The sequence below is a fragment of the Tamandua tetradactyla genome, chromosome 7 (assembly GCF_023851605.1).
Source record: "Tamandua tetradactyla isolate mTamTet1 chromosome 7, mTamTet1.pri, whole genome shotgun sequence".
Classification (NCBI taxonomy): Eukaryota; Metazoa; Chordata; class Mammalia; order Pilosa; family Myrmecophagidae; genus Tamandua; species Tamandua tetradactyla.
Window position 1 is genome coordinate 75,610,078 of NC_135333.1, and position 20,009 is coordinate 75,630,086.

At 41.8% G+C, this 20,009-nt stretch overlaps 2 protein-coding genes across 2 annotated transcripts in view; one reads left to right on the plus strand and one right to left on the minus strand.

Moving 5' to 3' along the window:
* Positions 1–4,029, plus strand: part of FAM234B (family with sequence similarity 234 member B) — a 33,859-nt gene extending 29,830 nt beyond the window's left edge. Inside the window, exon 13 of the mRNA XM_077170124.1 lies at positions 429–4,029. Coding sequence (XP_077026239.1) covers positions 429–437 — 9 coding nt within the window. The 3' untranslated portion in view covers positions 438–4,029. The remainder of the gene's footprint in view (positions 1–428) is intronic.
* On the minus strand, positions 2,446–19,247 carry GSG1 (germ cell associated 1). Its single transcript, XM_077170126.1, is given in 8 exon segments — positions 2,446–3,725; positions 3,727–3,884; positions 3,887–4,029; positions 6,173–6,284; positions 6,917–7,066; positions 7,722–7,892; positions 9,402–9,717; positions 18,998–19,247. Coding segments are annotated over 8 exon segments (1,140 nt in total). The 5' UTR covers positions 19,046–19,247; the 3' UTR covers positions 2,446–3,683.
* Positions 19,248–20,009: the final 762 nt, after the last annotated feature.

The following is a 20,009-nucleotide window of genomic DNA, read 5'->3' on the forward strand; positions in this document are numbered from 1 at the left end:
ATGGAGGTGGATGGATACTCTGGTACTTTCTGGGTAGGTGCCATGATGATATCATGTAGTACCTGTGGCATTTCTATATTAAAAGGAATTATCCTATAAAATTGTATTAAAGAAAAGCCCATGTTTATCATTAACTGAAATACATTACTAGAAAATGTATTATACTTCCCCATTATATTTAAAAAATTTATCCTGCTCAGAATGCTAATATTCCCTCTTACGCACCCACCTCCCTCCCCTAGAAATACTGAGGTGTGGTTTAAAGTTCAAGAGCTTATAGGAATATATAAAATCTCTGGACCTTTCTGGAAGGCCATTTATAAAACAGGAAAATATTTAGAGGAGTATTCTTTTAAATTTCTTCCATTTATTTGAAAATCTCTACCATGAAAAAAATTAAAGTCACTGATAACTCCCTTTTTCCCTAGATTATTTGACGGAATATTCAGTACCAGATGAATAGAACGGATACCAGTCAGTTCTTTGGAAAGAAGACTTCAAACTCATTTTACCACCTCTGTGTGATTGCTGCACTTTTAAGGCATGTTGGAATTCTTTGATAACAGCATGATCAATTTGGCTGGGGTATCTTACCTTTTCAGTACTTATATTAACATCATCTAGACACTGTACGGGTAGTTTGGAAATGTGAATCTTATGTTTATTTTTGTTTCTAATTTATAAGCTCTTGCTGGGAAATTCCATTGAAATTCTAGGAAACACTTTGTTTTGCATTATACCATTTGGGTGTTTTTTTTTTTTTTTTTTTTAAGTATATTGTGGTCCTTGTTAATTGTCCTTGTTATGCTAAGCTCCAGGAATCCATTTTCTTGCTCCTCTGAAATATATCTGGTTTGTTTGGTTGTCTTGAATCTTCTAGATGACCTACCTCTGATATTGAGCCACTCATTTCTCTCCTTATTCTCTTCCCACTAGCACTTTGGCCACTTCCAAATTGTGTGCAGTAGTGAGAGAGAGATTAGTGTGGGAGATTAGCCATCCCAGCATATTCATCTCTTAAATCCTTTTCCTCAGACTGTCCATCTATATATATTTAGTGGCCATAATACCCATATTACTACCACAAAGGGAGCAAGACAAATATAGTTTAAATGACCTCTGCCAGTCATGGTCTTTTTTTATTGTAGTAATTTCAGAAATGTGTGTGTGCTATCCCCAACTTGGAAGAAAATGAAGTCAGGAACAAGGAGGCATTATCTGTATCTTTGCTTAATCCCTTTTCTGCTTTCTTAGCATCTTTTCCTATAGGGCTTCTTTCTTCCCTACCTCCTTTCACTTTGCTTTTCTTTTATTCAGGGATCTTTTGCTTTGCTTGCATGAGAGCAAAGCTGTTTCTGGACTTTTACCCTTGCTGCTCAAGCATAGTATGCAGCCATTCTGCCCTGCATATTTCTTTCTTTTTAGAGCCTCTGAACCATTGTTTTGAGAAAATTCCTATGGAAATGCTGTAACTTTTGTAAATAGTTAACTTCCTTAGAATTATCTACAGTACTTCCTCCTCCTATGTAAATTTGTTACTTCTAAGCTTCCAGATAATTTCTTATATAGCTGTAAATCTCACATTAGCTAGTGGAGAACTGCTTTTCTTCTCAGAAAGTTTTGAGATAGATCATAACTCAATAGTTTGAGTTTTGAGTTATCTATTGAGATAGATAACTCGGGTCATCTCTTTATTTGAATCTGTATCTTTCTTTCTAGCTTTAATAATAGAGGTTTTAGAAATTTTTCTTTTAGCCAGATTTAAAGAGATATATTAATTGCCCATTGGCCTTTATAACATAACTGGAGGTTGGTAGCAATAGATCTAATGAAGCATGCTGCCTGACCTGCAGATGGGCATGTAGGTTTCTGGGTACTGTTGCTCCTGAAGGCAATTTGGTTTCGACACTTTGGAAGACATATGTGGGTCCAGCTTATTATAGACTTTGAGGGAGCAAATTAGATGATATTCCAGAGCATGGGGATGATTTCAGGTTCATTTCTGGGATTTAAATCTGCTTGAGTAGAAGGGCCTACAATCTAGTTTAGTCTAATATAGAATTATACCCGAGTGAACTCTCAAAACTTGGGTGGTGTCCTACAGCCTGGGCTGAGCCATCAATGTATAAACTTGGTTCTCTACTATATTGAAGCTCTTTGAGAAGCCAGTCACTCTAGAAGGAGTAAAATGCAAAGTGTTTTACTGAGGACTTGGTTTGGGGGGATTGTTTTGGGCAGAAGACTGTTCCTGCTGGTTGAGTCCCAGAAAATATATAAGGGAAAGCTAGAAAAATATGATATCCGTGAATTCTTCATGGCATACTTGTGAACCCACAACATATTGTTTTTGACTACCATAAGTTTGCATCTCTCCTTGCTGGACCCAGTACAATCTCTAGGTTTCTTCTCCATCTTATGTCAAGTACAGAAGAGTACATGTGATGGTTGAAGATTGAAGAAGCTTTATTTAACCACTGTGGGTGCTGGTTTCTTGTTAAATGTCTTTCCAAACTTTCTTCTCCTTGCCAGCAGCCACCCAACCAATTCTCAATATGAGGTTACCAGGAAAACTATTATAGCGCTACTTAGAAATATGACTTCTGCAAATGTGGGGTGTTCCTCTCCTCCCAATCTCTCTTCTTTCCTTCCATTATAGACCCTCCCTTCCACTCCAAACAACATCCTCACCACCCCCCACATCGTCTCTACTCACCCTTCTAGTGTGGTATTGTGACACTGAAATGTGAATTTCTTTCCATATTGCCCATATTAAAGAAGAGCCTGCCGGTATAGTGCCAGAAAGCACTATTTAAAATGTGAAATGTTACAGAATAAATAAATATTATGTATAGGACCATACTTGTGTGCCATTTTCATTCTTCTTGGCCATCAAGGCTGGTTTGCTTTCCCTAATGGAAAAGAGAGGATGAATGGTTGGATGGCATTCTTTATGGAGGAAATAATAGGGTTTAAGTCTCTCCGAAAAGATGAGAAGGTATGGATCCATAGAAAAGTATATGCCCTACCTCTGCTCAGTAGGGAAGACTCCAGTTGGTTCTTCACGAAAGAGCCATAATCCTATCTGGAATAGCTTCGTTGGTCCATTTTTGGGAGTAGACTTGTCCCTGTATGCTCTAGGGACCTCCTCATAATATATTACTCTCATAATGGCTTATAGGATACTATTTAATGACATTTTTGGGGGGTAGGAGGTAGTGTGGAGGACATCAGGCCTTGATAACAAAGCACCCAATAGTTTTGTCTTTCATTGTCACTTCCTCTCAAATTCAACTGCAGCCATAGTATTGTGAGGCACAATCCAGCTGTCATTAATTTGCCCATCAAATCCCTGATAAATGACCGGGTAGGGTCTCTATTTTACCCCTTTTTGCCTCCATTGCTTAGCCTAGCACCTGGCACATAACAAGTAGTCAGTCAGACAGAGAAGATAATTCTGAATGCACAGAAGGGAGAAATGAGATATGGGGGATGGTGACATTAGATAGAGTTGTGAAGGAAAAGGGAGCAGTGGCGCCCCCAGAACTCCTTTGGACTTCTACTTTAAGATACCTTTGTTTTTAGTCTCTAAAAACCATGCTCAGGAAACAAAGTTTGGCTTAAGCACGTGTTGATAAACAAACATGTAAGGTAGGGTTCAGCCTGCACTCCAAACCCTCTTACTCCTAACACTGTTCTTCCTCTACAGATGACCTAATTGCCTCTTTTTTTTAGCCCCTGGTTGGTCCCTTGTTGAAATCCCTTGTTTTGTAGCGCTGAGTAGAAGTCAACGCCTTCAGAGACAGAGCAGATGGGCACATTTTGGTACCAGAGGTAGCTGATCAAAGGCGCCCCCTGACAGGCTGCAGGTGATAGTTGCTCAGGAAACACTGGTGGTGACAGGGTAGGCAATTCAGGTTTTCTTTGAAGCTCTTACTATGTTTGCACTTGAACTCCAGTACGATCCTGTTGGATTTATTGAAGGTGGTGACAGCGGATTCCATGCAGTAGATGAAGGGAACCCAGGAGGTGCTAGGTACAAATGTACAAAACAACAACAACAATAAATTGGACATTAAGAATCTGTCTTTCTTACAAGTGAAAAAAAAAACAACCTACTATGATCCCTCCATATCAGTAGACTAGGCCGATGTCTCTTAGGTATTTAGGAACCTGAATGTGCTGTCTTCTACCATATCCAGGTAAAGAATTATGGGCAAAAGGACTTAATTTGATCTGTCTCAGTAGTGTATATTCTGAATGTTTTGTATTGAGAGAATGACTTGCAGTATTAAAGTCAAAGGGCTCAATGAAATTGTTTTAACCGAACTGATCGTCAGGATGTGCCGTGTTCTTTTTTTTTTTTTTTTTGGTATGCTGTATGGTGGGGGTCACATTTCTTTCTTTTCTATGTGACTATTTTTTTGTTGAAAAAAAGTTTGGGGGGGGAAGTGCATGGGCCAGGAATCTGTGTCATTCTCTTTTATTCCATGTGTGCCTATTTAATATGAAATACAGAGGTTTTTTTTTTTTTGGCTCCTGCTTTCTTTGTTGCACTTACCCTTGTATAATCCCCAAGATTCTACAGAACTTTAACTCAGCTGTGTATAGTTAACATAGCCTACTGCACTACCCTACTTCACCTCTCACACCCATACCCCAATATACACAGATTTTCCTTCATCCAGATGCCAGGAGGAATCGTCCCTTTTCTGCCTTTGTTTTGGATTTAGCAGTCTCAGAATCTAGAGTTGAGCCTCTGGGAGTCAATCAAGAAGCATTTACTGCAAATCTGGAGGTATAGGTTGCACTAGTGGAATTTGCTTATGGAAACAATTTTGTTCTTGGCTTGAGGGAGTTTATATTGGATGGAAAAGAAGTTGGGGATTAAGAGAATCTTGATGGATTTAAGAAGAAGAAAAAAAAGTACCACAAAGAATTGTAGCAAACATTCTTAAAAACTTAGAGAGTCACCACCCTAAATCTCCCACAATTCTGGGACGCTCAGGAAACAGGACGTTTTGTGAAGTTAGTGAGGGATTCCATGAGGCTAAATGATGGTTAAAGCCAGGCCACATGCTGGTACTGTACATTCCTATCTGTTGCCTCTGACTAAGTAGATTCAGCCTGGGGCTGCTTTGATGGGAGTTTGGTAGCCTGAGCTCAGAAGCCGTTCTGGCAAAAATGGCTTGAAGATAGACAAAAGATGAGAAAACAGTGGGTCTGAAAAATGAGCCAAACTGATGTAGTGGCTGGTGGGACAGACCAAAGATTTCTGAATGAAATAGCACATATTAAACCATGATGAAGGGATAGGATGTCATAAAAGACATTGGAAGAAAAATGTTTATATAGGTTTCCATATTGCCTATAGAATGGAGATTCAAGGCACAGAACAATATCTTTTCAGCACTGTTAATGTACTTAGCACTTATCCCAGATACAGTTTAAGTCCAAAGTGGCCAATATACAGTGCATAAGAGTGTTCAGGCTTCTCAAGAGGGAAAGGGGAAAGTTAAGGAGTTCTTAAACAAAGGGAAAATTGAGCTTTGAATGCATTTGTTTTGTAATGGTTGCTGCTTCTCTCTCTTTTTTTTTTAAGAAAAATCTAAAATAACTGACCTGATAGCTCTTTAAGGATTAGAGAATGACAATGATAGAGAACATTTTGTTTCTAATACAATTTGATGAACTAAGAATGGAGGTATGAGGAAGAAGATTACTTCACAGGAGAAGAGAGAGCCAGTCACAGGGAATGGAATTAAATCCAAACCTCAAAGGTAATTCTTCATTTTTCAGTCCTCCAGTATCTTGAATCATAAATGTAACTAGAAAATAGACTGTCATTTCCATAAGCCAAACAAAATTATTCCCATTTCCCAAGGGCAACATACATATCAGATGAGGAAGCAATTGTTAAAGCTAAGTCAGCAGTACAACTGGACCAGACAGTAGCCTCACAAATAAAATGAGAAGAATCTTCTCTGTGTCTCTTAGAAGGGGGGAAAGATTGAATATGGCGTGATGATCTGGCCTTGTTGACCATGACAGACTTCCGGAATGAGGGATGAAGAGAAGGCAAAGGACACAGAGCAGGCATCTAGGTGAGGAGGTAAAATCTAATAAAGGTTGGGGGGTAGGGTCTAGAAAGGTTCAGGAGATGAAAAGCACTTACTAGAAGGCCCAGCCATAATTCAAAGCATGCAGCTTCCAATCTTCTGGACCCAAGTTGGCAGTTGCCTGGAAGACTTGTGAATATGTCAAATAGACTGTCATCCCCAGAAGGCCTGCAGAGGGAACAGAAGGACACAGTCCTTAGAAAAAAGGTTGATGTTGCCATACTGAGAGTATGAATTTGAAGCAACCTCCTATTTTGTATCAGTGTACAGCCTATCTTGGGGCTTTCCTTTGCCCATATGCCACCCCATGACCAGGGAGACTAATCTGCAAAGGAGGCTTTTCCTCCAAGGCATATTTTGCAATAGATTACCCCTAACTTTTGCTCAGAGCCATGTAAAAAGCCCCTGGGTCAATGCTGCATAGAAAACCACTGCTCCCTTTTACTTCTCCCTGCCTTTACCCCCAGTATTGGTGTCCTCATTTTATCCAACAGCGATGGTCTCAAAATGTGTATATTTCAAAACTGAAAATTAACCAAGCAACATATGTTACACATTGAGAAAGTTTGGAAATAAAAGGAACTTAGTGATAAATCATCTTGCACAGAATATTATTGTCCAATATAAAATTTCACATGCCATTTCAATTTAAAATTAAAGATGTTGTATCTCACATCTCCATCCACTGAACCACCTTTGGGCTCCTACCTACCTTCTCTGGAAACACAATCAAACACTGTAGCTACTGCCTCAGTGGTGGCTGAGGGCAACCACCCTCTCCTGCCTTGGGAAGTACTCACCTGACTGAAAAGAGAAAATACCAAAGGCACTCATTTTGAGCCGAGAGCCAGGCTTCCCAAACAACAGCAAGTCCATTAGTAAGAGGAGGAAACTGATGAATTGCAGTCCAAAGTAGGTAATTTGGGTTCCCGTTGATAACCATAGGATTTCTGCCAGAAACCAGAGAAAGAAGGAACTCTTACCCTGACAGTTAAATAACCAAACAAACAGGTGAACATATGATGCTTGTTCAAAGTTAAAAAACTAGGAGCCTAGAAAATGGGGAAAATGAGAAACAGCTGAAACCAGCTAGGAAACTTACTTAATTTGGGGTTCTTAATTTTGGGGACTATAAATGCCATTAGGGAGATTTGAGAAGAAAGCTTTCTGTTTTCATAAAGTCTTGCAAGGATGTAACTGTTAAGTATCATTTTAAAGTCTTTTTTCTTATTTAATTTTGGGAAAATCAGTTTTGTTTATTTTCTTTCTGTACACCCTCCTTACCACCCGCCCTTCTTTCCTTTTGTTTCACACACACACACACAAAAAAATTGGAGGAAAAAAACTAAAACATTCAACATGGTTACTTGGCAACAGCTAGTGAAAGGGTAGGTTGGAGCTGTTGGTGGTTTTCTATTTGCGAACTCTCTTTTATCTCCGCTGTTCATTTTTTTTTGCGTTCCTGCAGACAAATGCAAGTCATCTGTAGGAAGAATCCATGTCGCCCAGTGGGGTGCAGAAGAAGGAAAAAGCATATCACAGTACAGTTTAGGTCAAGAGAGACCCAAATCAATGGCAACTAAATTCTTTATCAAACCCACATACTTGCCACAATCCTCAAGGGAAGGTGGGGGAGGAAAGCCTTCTCCATTAACCGCTTCCCTCCAAATCGGATAGTGGGGTGACGTGGGCCTTGCAACGTGGCAAATTCCAGTAGTCCTTTCTCACTTCTCTTGGTTGGTGGTGTGAGTTCAGTGAAACTTCGGCACCTCTCCCCTGAAACATATCCAAGGCACAATGTTTATGGAGATGCTTCCTTGGACCACTGAGTTGAAAGCTCTCCCCATCCCATACCTGGTGCTGCTCCATTTGTTCTGGCACACTGCCTGCCTAGCATATAGAAGACACTCAATAAATGCTTCTTTTCAAAGCAGGAAAGAATGCGTGGATGAATGAATGGCACAGGCAAGAGTCATACAAGATTTCTTTCTATCACAATTCCTGATAACGAAGAAGATGTTTCCCTGAGAGTGCCTACACAGGGAAGTGTTCCCATGTCCTGTATCAAGAAGCATTAACAGCACAGTACCATTTTGCTGGCTGGCACTGCACCACCAAACTGACTGGCTGTAAACAGTCTCTAGCACTGGGGTTGGAACAGTGCTAAATGGCACAATAATAATTTAAAAATAAGTTGTAAATACATATATTCCTCTTCCAACTCCCTTTCCATTAGCCAACATAGGAAGAAGTGGCAGGTCTCTAATTATACATGATTCTGGTCATTAGAAAAAATTCACTGCCTGGTGTACTGTTCCCAGGACACAGGGTGACCTTGAATGCTCTATGCAGGGAAGAGGAGGAGGTGTCCTCTGTCTAATTCTTCTTAACCCAGGGATAAACACTGACTAATACCCGTTGATACAGTGCCACCTTTGCTAGTATGCACCAAGTGACAAGATCTGGGAGGATCTGTCTTCTGCATGTCAAGGGCTCCCTTACACGATCCAGGTACTCTCTCTGGCTTTAGTTCCCGTCTTTTAAATTGTAACAAAAATACTTGGGATGAAATAACTTTTTTTTTCATAGGGAGATGGAGGAAGGGGCTTTAAAGTGTGATCTACTCTGGTCCTTTCACCTCACAAACAAGAAAACCAAGGCTGCAGAAATGAAGTTATTCATATAATTTGGGCAGAGTTAGGGCTTTCCTACAATATTCATCTCTCCTTGTTTTGTCTGTAAACAGCATTTCACTAGAATGGAAAATTTTCCTGATGAACAGCATTTCACTAGAATGGAAAATTTTCCTGATGATAAAGGTCTCAATAAAATATTAAAGGTCTCAATGAAATCCTCAAGGTTAATATTTTAAGCTAGAGAGACCTTTTGTTAACAGTCTTCTAAAAAGGCAGGAGGTGAAGAACCAGATGAACTTCTGACCTTATTAAAAGGGAACCCTATTGGGTGCCCTGGTGGTTCAGTGGTAGAATGCTCGCCTTTCATGCTGGAGACCTGGGTTCAATTTCCAGACCATGCACTGCCTTCCCCACCCCTCCACCCCCCCGCCCCCCAAAAAGAAACATATTAAAAGGGAACCCTGTTGAGAAGGGACACTCTACAGAGGTGGAAGACGCTGAGCTTGGTTGGAGGTGGAGCCCCCCTGGGTATAGGGGAATATTATACTTCCCACTGCTACTATAGCCCTTAAGCTATCCCAATTGGTTCTTTGCCTGGGTGAGATTCCTTTGAGGGAAAAAATCAGGCAGATGAGCTAAGATAGACTACCTGATTCTTCCATGATTTCCTCACAGGATAGCCACAAGCCACTGTGGAAGGTATAGGAGGAGAAGCATTCATCCCCAGTCTCCCAGCTGTATCGCACCACCTCCTGGGCTGGTGTGCTGGCACTGCCCCCATCCAAGGACATCGGCATGCCAAAGCATTTGATTGCCAGACCTTTCCTGCACAGGGGCTCGGGCACCTTCTGTGTGCCCACAAACCAGTATTTGCTGAGCAAGAATGTTGTGGAGAAGCTGAGTGATAGCACGCTGAGGCAGGCAGATAAGTATGTCCGTTGGCTGGGGAAGACCTTCGGCTCCATCTGTAAGAGATAAATACAAGTGGAAGGGAAGGGAGTTGGAGAGCCAGAAGTGATCCTCCAACACTAACAGGTATAACCAGGCAGTGGGAGTTTTCTCCAGGTAGTTATGTGGAAGCTCTGCTTGCTCAAGCTGGTCCTCATGTGGTTCCTATGAAAAAGGAGCTGTGATTTCTATAGGTCAAATAATGAGAAGGGCTGAACTGTGGGAACAATATATAGCAATACACAGAATTAGGGATAAAGGTGATCCACCATTCAGAAGTAAAATGAATTATTGATGATATATCAAATCTTCCATATCTGCCTCCAAAGGTTGATAATAATATCTGTTTGATCCCCAGTTGGAAAACCTTAGGGACAATATGTATGTGTATCTTGTCATAATGCCCACTCACCTTCCCACAGCCCAGCATGTTCTCTGAACAGCAGTGATTAATTTGCCTGCAACCACTAACTGGTGCCTTTGATTCAACAGGATTAAGAAGACATGGCGGTGTTATCACTACAATGACTTCTGTTGGCCAGTCACTATTGAAATCCTGTCCCTTCAAGGCTCATCTCAAATCCTACCTCCTTCAGGAGGATCCCCTAACCAGCACCTTCCATGGGAAGGCTGTGCCGTGCCTGGGGAGACTGGACTCCAGGTGTCATGACATTGTAGCAAGGGGAAGGTGGCAAAACCTTGGTCAGCATAGAGGAGCCTGGAGGGGCAGCAGTGCCTGGCTCACAGCAGGGACACAGTAGGTAGCAGCAGGAAGGACAGTGGCCGGTGGCTGTAGCCAGAGCCCTGGCCCTCCCCTATGTTTCCCGGCACTTCGTTCTAAGAGCAGTGATCAGTGTTGGATTTGTCAACTTTGGTAAGCAGTGGCTGGGAGCCAGATTTAATTCGACTTAGAAAACGAAAGAAACTTGATGTCTTGTACTTTGTGGTATGGAGCAGCTTGTACTAGTATGTTAATACATAGTGAACAAAAAAGAAGTCCAAGGCTTCATTGCTGACAGTTGCTTCCTAGAGTAAGCCATCTTGAGCTTTCCAGGGGATCACTCATATCAGAATTAATCAGACCCAAATCTGCTTAGATTAAGAGACATAAATAAAACCATAGCTAAATGGGACAGGGCCATAAAACCTGCCTCTCTCACTGTCCGCAACTTAACATTTTCTAAACTTAGCAGAAAACTTAATCTTCGAAATATAAAGTTTGCTCTTCAGGATTTCCAGAAACTAAAATAATGCACACCACAGACAAGGTGCATATTTATGGCATAAAAATACACAAGGTTCTCTGTGTATGTATACCCATATACAAAACATATAAAAACAGTTCTGGAAAGCAATATGCTAATCCAATTTTTTTTTAAGCATTCAACAAATTAACTCCACCAGGAATTGTCAGTTCTTGCCAGACTCTGGGTGACCAAGGCTAAGTACTCAAACCACCACAGCATCTGGAAGGAGAAGGGGTCTTATATTGCCAAATATAGGAGTCAAATGTTTCCCCCATCCTCATAAAGAATGTTTTCATCTTTTTTTTTTTTTTTTTTGACGTGGGCAGGCTCCAGGAATCGAACCCAGGTCTCTAGCACGGCAGGCGAGAACTCTGCCATTGAGCCACTGTTGCCCACCCTATTTTTTACCTTTTAATTATGAAAATTACCTTGGTTTTAGTCATTGTTGATGCTATAAGTTATCCTTTCTAATTATTCTTATATCCGTTGCTCCATGCAGAAATGGGCTTCCAGGTTAACATCTTTATAATTATCATTCTGTATAAAGATTAACCTAAGAATTTAGGCAATTCTAAGTTTTATAATCTCAAAATTTAGAAAATTCATTTCAACAACCTAATTTTCAATCTTACTTGGTTTGGAAATGTGTCTACAATCATGTCACATCAGATTTTAATTCTACATTCAATTTATTTCAAGTTACACATATCTGTAAGTTATTTTCCAGGTAACTCAGAAATAAAGAATAACAAATCCCACACCAAAGTAGACACCCCACACCTTGCTCAGCACCAAGGTGTCAATTAATAAGAAAGAGGTGATTTGAGAAACAAGAATGAAAAGGAGCTTGGAGTGAAGTTAAGAGGGTCCTTTCAAATGGAGTGTCTACTGAGGACAGACTTAAAGATTCTCATTTTCATGGATTATCTTCAATACCTATAATGCCATGGCTTGTCAGGTATATCACTACTCTCTGAAGACATGAAAATATGCCTTTTCTCTGTAGGCTCCAGTTACCTCTAGAATTGGAATAACATTTTTTCTTTTTCCTTTTTTGCAGTTATTTCTTTAAGGTGCAGTTGATGGTGAAGAAAAGCTCTATCATTGCACAGCCTTACAGGTCCCATGCCACAGTGACTCTATAATCCCTAGAAAAGGGACAAAGAGTGGCTTCACTGAATTCAGGGGCTCACATTATTAAGAAGCACATTGGTGCCCAAATACTCAGTAATTCTTCCAACAACATAATTAACAAACTTGGAATTAGCATAAGCTAAGGACAATATATTGTAGCTCTTAAAGGACAATATATTGAATCTCTTAAAAGAATCACGTGCAAAACAGCTATGGAGTGTATTTCCCAAGCAATGAGAATGGGGAGTTGGTTACCTTAGCCGTGATCAGTGTCTTGCATCTTGTTCAGAAGGACCACAGAATGCCATCTGCAGTCCAAATCCCATTGGTTTAATATTGAAAGAATGAAAACTGCCTTTCCACATTGCCTCCCCAACCCCTCCCCTTCTACTGTATACTTTTTAGAGTGCCTCATGAGTAAATGCTGGGAACATGGACATTTAATAACTGACAATGCAATCATGGTTCAGCCGTTCTGGGACATTACACAGGAGGAATTACCAATGGGTTAAGCACAAAGAAGCAAGGATTTGCATCCATAAAGGAAGTTTCTTTAAAATGTACAGTTCAGTTTTTATCCAGCTGCTGCTCCCTAAGTAACTGGTGTTAACAGATTGAGCTTGACTATATGGAAGAAACAAAAAATATTGTTGCTACAAAAGTTCCCATTTTCTCAAGTAGGATTTTCCATCTTTTTGAGTAAGCTTTACTATCTGCAGTGTCAGGGCCTCATGGAGACCACAAGAGCCTCCTTGTGCCAATTGCTGGTCTCTACCATTTGTTGGCATCATTAGTAAGGATGATTAGCCTTGCTTCACTTCGAATGCTGAAAGAGAGAGAATGAGAGAAAGAGGTGGGTGGGAATGGGTTGGGGCTAAGGGATAGAGAAAGACAAGAGAAGTAAATTCCAGGTTCATTAATCCTTTGGCTGCATCTAATTTGTCCCCCAACCTTCTGGCAAATAAATAAAAATCTTTTATTTTTTAAAAAAGGGTTTCTAAAATTTTTATAAAAGTAATCTGACAAGTCAGTAAGGGGTCAATCATATATCTTCTGGCCGCTGTTCATCTAGAAGTACAAGTTTTTCTTTTTGGTCCTCAAAAATTGTACAAATTAAGTAGGATGAAAGGCTGGGAAACATTCTGCAACTGCCCTGGCTTCCTAAATACTCTTGACTTCTATCCTCTGTGTCTTTGCTAATGCTCTTCCTTCCACGAGAATGCCTTCGAACTCTTTTTACCTGGTCAGCTCCCTCTCAGGATTGGTTTAAAGTCACTCATTCTTTGAACCCTTTTTTTTTCTCCCTAAGACAGAACAGTTCCCACCTCTGTCCTCATGACACTGTAACTTTCTCATAGCACTTTCTATATTCCATTATAATTATTTGTCTCTCTCCTCTTGACTTAAATTCTTCAAAAGCCTCTTCCTTATTTTAAAGCAGTTTTCAGTTCTTACTGGGCATCAGAATAATCTCTGGAACTTTGGAAAATATGCAGATTCTTGGGCTGCCCTGAGAGATTATGAAGTAGTTCTGGGATGGGGCCCAGGAATCTGTAATTTCAGAAAGCTCTTTATACCCAGGAAATTAATGTACCACAAAATGATACTTAGGTGACACATACTGAGCTCTTTTTTTTTTTTTTTACATGGGCAGGCACCGGGAATCTGGCCCACCCCTGAGCTCCTATTTTGATTACATTTCATGGAAACCTCTATATCCTGCCCTGCCCTTTCCCAACAGATTTTCTACTAGGTCATGTTTTCCCCTTCTGTATTTGTGCAGTTGGTTTACAGAATCAAAAGCAGATTCCCTTTAACTTCAGAGTGTTTGAATTAGCCTACATTTTAGCTAAGTGGGTCTTGTTGGTTCCAGCCTTTCTCACCCAGTATACTCGCTACTACTTTTAGACTTATGTCAGCACATTTTAACACACATGTGATTATGTCCAGAAGCAATTCCTAAATTATCCAAGCAATCCTTTATTCATTATGACAGGGCTCACTCTGGTTTGAGAGAAGGGAGTAGGGATTTCATATTTTTTACTGTTGCATTGGCTATTGGTTTCCCTAGAGTTTTAGGCCCTGTTTGTCTCAGGATTGGTTGCCTGGCTACATGGTTTTCATCCCAACGCTGGGTGGCGCTATCTCCTCATGCTTTTTTCCTCTTTCAGTTAACATGTTTCCACCATCAGTCAGCAAAATGTGGGTGGAGGACTCTCTGTAGGACTGTTCTCTTTTTTCTTCATTTGGCCTCCTCCCCAAATACTAATTCACAGAATGTCATGTGTCAGCCTTATGGAATTTAGAGCTCGGAGTGATCTTTGGGGGCATCTAGCCACTCCCTTGAGGATGTCTTTGTGGGATTGTTTCCTGTAGCACATTTTTGTTGCCAGTTCCAGCTTTTTGGTGATTCAATAGATCCTCAAATACTTCCCATGGGAAATAAAGTCCATAGTATCAGAAACTACATTTAGTCAACGTTTCCTGATGAGTTTTGTGCACATTTTTCTTTATTTAATTGTATCCTCGCTCCCTTTCCACCCCAGAACAGTGAATGATTCTTTTTCCTTCTCTGAACTTACACCCTCCAAATACTTGCAGACATTTCTCATATCCCACTTGAGTCACTATTTGGCACAACCTTATGTCTTTGGTTTTTATTGCCTCTGCTCATAAACCACACCCCCTATGCCTTAATAATCTGATGTTTGCCTTCTCTAGGGAAAACGGAATGGGAGCGGCAGGATCTTAATGTGTAACATGAAGAGATCTAGTGGGGAATTTAGAATAAAGCTAAGGGAAATTCAGCTTCATGGTCCCTTGCTTACTCAGGTCCCTTCCAAGGCCCTGTTGCTAAATTTGTGTTTGCAATTTTGTTATTTTTCTTAAAGAGGGCCTCTAAAATTCTATTATTTTAGACCTCCACAAAACCTGGATCTACCCCTTAAGCCACTATACATTTTGTGTTTACAATCAACTAGCTGGATAGCTGCTAGCCATAACCAGTCTTGAATCCCCTCGTCAAGGACTTGATGCCACAACTTATTTCCTCTTTTTAACAAAACATGAGTTTCTCAGCCTGGCCACAAATATCAATGCCCATCATCTACTCACTTCCTTTAATTGTAATTTGGGCATGTTAATATTTTTTTCTTGTCCTCTCTTAGAAAAGGTAATTTGCTAGTCTAAGGAACATCATTAGGCTGGGCTCAGAAGCTATGAAGCTAATCACTCAGCCCAGACCTGAAAATTCCATATCTCAAACAGTATTTAACTTTGGTACATTGGACTGTTAGTATTTTAGGATTAGTTGCACAGCTATATATATATATATATATACAGCTCAACATTTATGACATCACAAAGGTTAGTGCTGCGACTCACGATGGTCTTTGGCCACTGTTTCCTGCACTACAAAACCACATTGACTAGATATGTAGAAAGGGAAACCATGATCTTGGGACACTTATGCATTCTTTGTAAATAAGAATCCAATGTATTGTTTTGTGGATACACTGGTGATTAGAGGTGATTAAAACTATGGGTAAGAATGCTGAACCAGAGCAGACTGTGTACCACACTGCCTCAAATCCCAAAGCCTGGGGCTAAGAGATCCAGTGGATTTTTTTGTTTTTCACTTCATCCATACTGGCGACTCCTGGCAGTAGTATCTCTGTCCTTCCAGGAGGAGCCAGATTGCCAATCCATGCCCCCATGAGCTCCCTTCTGTTACTCGTAGAACAAAAGGCTGGATTGGAGTATAAACCTTTCTGCAGTCGCTGACACTCACTTTTCTCTACTCCTGCATGGGCTAGTGTGTGTGCCTCTCTCAACTCCACGGTTTACTTCTCTGTCCTACTCACTTGACTTTAAGTTGTGTGATATAGTAGTAGCTATGTTTTATTCATTGTTGATCCTCAGAGCCTAGCACTAATATTGATGGATGAATGAATGAGGTTTGTAATGGAAACAAAGCTCATTAATTCAGTTAGGAAGCCTGTGGACGAAGATCAGATGTGAATAAAGAAATCTGTCCAAACAGGCTTCTGTTGCTGAAGTGGACATAAATCCAAGTCACATTTAGAAGAGTAGGGTAAGGTAAGAAGGGGATCCTCAGATCCTGACCCAACCCCCCTTACACATTTGTACACAGATGCATCCAGAATTTCACCCAACAGATCCTCTGCCAATACATTTCCTCCCACCTGTGGAAACATTCCTGCTTTTGGATGAGCAAAGTTCAGAAAACAGCAATGATCTCATGGACATGTATTATCTTTAGTTCACAGAGACTGTGGTACAAACAGATTGCTCAAAAGCCAGTGACAGATAGGAAATGTTATGCCCTTTCCCAAGCTCCGTGATTCCCTACGGATTAGAGAGCCCTTTTAGATGACTGGAACCCACTGAGAGTTTGTTGCTCTTGTTAACAATTTTTGCTTCCATATCAACCATTTGACTCCCTCACTGATGAAAATAATGAAGGTCTGCACACAGGACATTTTGGCACCTGTCTCCTAGCCCTGAAGAGAAGAGAAATGCCACCAAAATGCCCCTGCTGGGGATCCAAAATACCAACATCACTATAGGACACTTAGCCCCGGGATTTCCCACCTTCAGGTTAATTATTTTAAATTGTAACTGTGTTTACTCTCCTTGACTCCAAACATTCCCATAATAAACACGGACGCGTCTGAATTTTGGGAACACTTGTAGTTATGTTCAGTGGGAAGGACCAAAGAAAAGCATTTCAGGGCCTCTCCTCTCCCTGCTCTCTCCTGCCTTTCCTTTTCCGCTTTTTATTGGAATTGTATGAGGACTTTTGCTAGAGCAGTCACTTCCAGGAGAGGAAGCCGCCTTTCTTCCCTGCCCTAAGCAGCTGGAGTCAATCAGGGGGCAGCCACAGCTGCACATCCTGTGGGGCAATCGCTCACGCGCGGGTGACGGGGCCCGCGGGGCAGCCGGGGCGGGAACGGGAGCGGCCGGCAAGGGGAGCCCGGGGTGTGGCGGCCAGTGGGCGCCCCTCTCCGCCTTTCTTTTCGCCCTCCGCCCCCGGCTGTCTGGGTGCCGGAGCCGGTTCACTAGCGCCGGCTCCCTAGATGTGGAACGCCCTCTCCCTCCCTTCGGCCGTCCGCAGCCCCTCCCCACGTTTACTACGGGGCCCGGTTGCCTAGCAGCGCCGCGCGTTACCACGGCGACGCGCCGGCAACGTTTTTGAATTGTATGGCGGGGCTCCGCCCTCGCGGCGGCTGGTCTTTCCGGACTTCCTGACCGGGTGGGGCAGGGGCGTTAGGGGCCTGTCTTCCTGCGTCTGAAGAGAACAGTGTCCCAGGGGCGCTCCCAGAGAGAGGGAAAGGGCGGGAGAGGCCGGGGCGGGGGCTTGGAGCCGCTGAGGGAGGGGCTGTGACAGCCTGGCTGCTCGTCTGGTGGCGGTGGCTGGAAGCCCCCTGCGGCCCTGACAGGGCTTGGGAGAAGGGATGAAGTGACTGGACATCTGGTAAATGCCCCACCCTAGCTCCTGAGCCCGGGGGTCAAGAGATGCTGGGTTGCTGTGGAACCCAATGTCAGGCATTTCCCTGTCCCCTCCTCCTCCGGCCAAAGGGGCAACTCGGTGGTCCTATTCTGAAGGGTATGACTTTGCCTTAATTCCTGGGTCTATGAGGTGAAATCTCACTGTGAAGCTGAGCAAATCTGTGTTGATCACACCCTTACGAACAAGGTTACATAACCTCCCTGAGCGACAGTTTCCTCAGAGATAGATTAAAGAGTTGCTCTTCACAGTTCTGCTGTAGATTTCAAAAGAGCTTTTTGAAAGTGCTTTCTAAGGGGAAAAGAAGGGAAAGTGAAGCTGTGCTTGTATCAGGCTTCTTGCTAGGCTCCTCTCAAACATCAGCACTTTAAGTCCTCACAACCAGCCTGAAAGAGGGAGCTTTTCCATTCTAGGTTCGGAACATTTGTTTAAGGCTACAAAACTAAGTAGATGGTATTCAAATCTCCATAGATTGTGAGCTTGACTCATTGTTCAGTCTCTTCGTAAATGGAAGGCATATGCACCTTTAAAAAATATGCAACGTTCAGGCCAGATTATGAAAACTCAGAATGCAGCAGTGTATTAAGGGCACCTCATACTTCGCAGGTATACATTAATAAACTCTCCCATATTTTCTGTCTCCTCGAAATTCGTTAACAGAAAAACGATAGTACCAAAACAAACAAAAAAGAAAAACAATAGTAAAATTTAAGCTGTGCCTGGCTTTTTCTGTCATACGCACAGCCACTTCTGATGATTCTGCCATTCACAATCTATTCTTCTGAATTAGGGAAGTTGGGTGAGCCCCCACTGATGGTTCTGCAGAATTGTTAGCTCTGATCTGCAGGCTCAAAACAGTCTCTTACTTAGGCCCTGTCTCTCCTCCTGAGATCTCTAGCTTTCAGCCAGTAATCAGCACCCCACATTGCTCCCCATTTGACTTCTACAATAATTTCCCTGGCTAATTGTAAGCTTCACTTTTCTCTCCAGAGGAAAGTAAGATATATGAGAATGAACAGTTGCTTTTTTAGTAACGCTTTGGGCTGAAAGTTGGCAGCTCCCACTGGAGGCAGGCGGTTTCCAGATGTGGGTCCCAACCTAAAAAAAGCAGAGATCTGTCCAAGCAGTGTCTGCTGACTGAGATGGTTTTCTTGGGTCTAGAAGGATCCCTGCAGATTTTTCCAGACCAGAAAAAGCCTGAAGCTGCACTCTACTTCACAGTTCCAGCAAGTTCCAGCACAGAACTGCTTTCCAGCGGGACCATGGGGATGTCTCGCTATTCTTGGAATAGAACTTAACATCTGTATTCTCAGTTTCACTAAGATGATACACATTTTACGCAAATGAGATATACCATGAGATTTCAAAAATCAAGGCACCACCTACCTCCTGGGTGAAACAAACATTGCGAATCAGTTGAGAGAGGTTTCTCATTCACTAATGAAGTTCTGAGGCAAATGAGTTTCAGTTTCACTTTTGCTCTGTGTTATTCAGCTGGGTAGAATGAGGAGTGTGTGAGGATGAATCAGGTCCCCTCTTGCCAGCAGAGGGGCAAGGTGGTGTGGGGTGAGTTGGAGAGAATGGAAAGGATGTCCTGAAGGCAGGACATAAAGTAGAGTTGCCTAGGAGGGGCTGGGTGACTCAGGGTTTACTCTGTGACATCACAGTGGCAGGCAGGGACCACCCTGCTGCTCCCCCTGCCTCCTCCCCTCCCCCCCAGAGCATGGGAGCAACCTGGAGTATCTACCAAAGGGCGGATGTCTTCTGAGGTCATCTAGATCAGCGCTTCTTCTCTATTGTGCATAAGAATCACCTGGGGATCTTAAAGCAAAATTTTCAGGCCTGGGATGGCACCCACATGATGCAGAAGCTGTTGATTTGCAGACCACACTCTGAGTTGTACCGTCTAAATCAAGTGCTGTCCAAGAGAAATACAATGTTGAGCCACTATGTAATTTTGAATTTCCTAGTAGCCACATATAAAAAAATAAAGTGGACACACAGTGCAATGCAATAACATCTTATGCAATCTTACACCAGTAAAGTGTAGTTCTAACAAAACAAAGATGTGTTCAATGGAAAAATACATTTTCTTTTCCATTTACACTGCTTTAGTTTTTACATTTTCATTTAAATTAATTAGAAACCTAGTCCCTCAATTGCAATAGCCACATTACAAGGGTTCAGTGGTGGCTAGTGGCTACTAGTGTACTAGATAGCACAGCTGTAGACCATTCCCTGACAAGGTTATGATGAAAATAAATTACCATAATAAAGGATTAGTATCTGGAAACTTATGAGACATTTGCTAACATAATTTTATGAATAATAAATTTTATGAATAATAAATTTGAATATGAATAAATAATTAGGATTTGGGAACTTTTAACACCAAGAC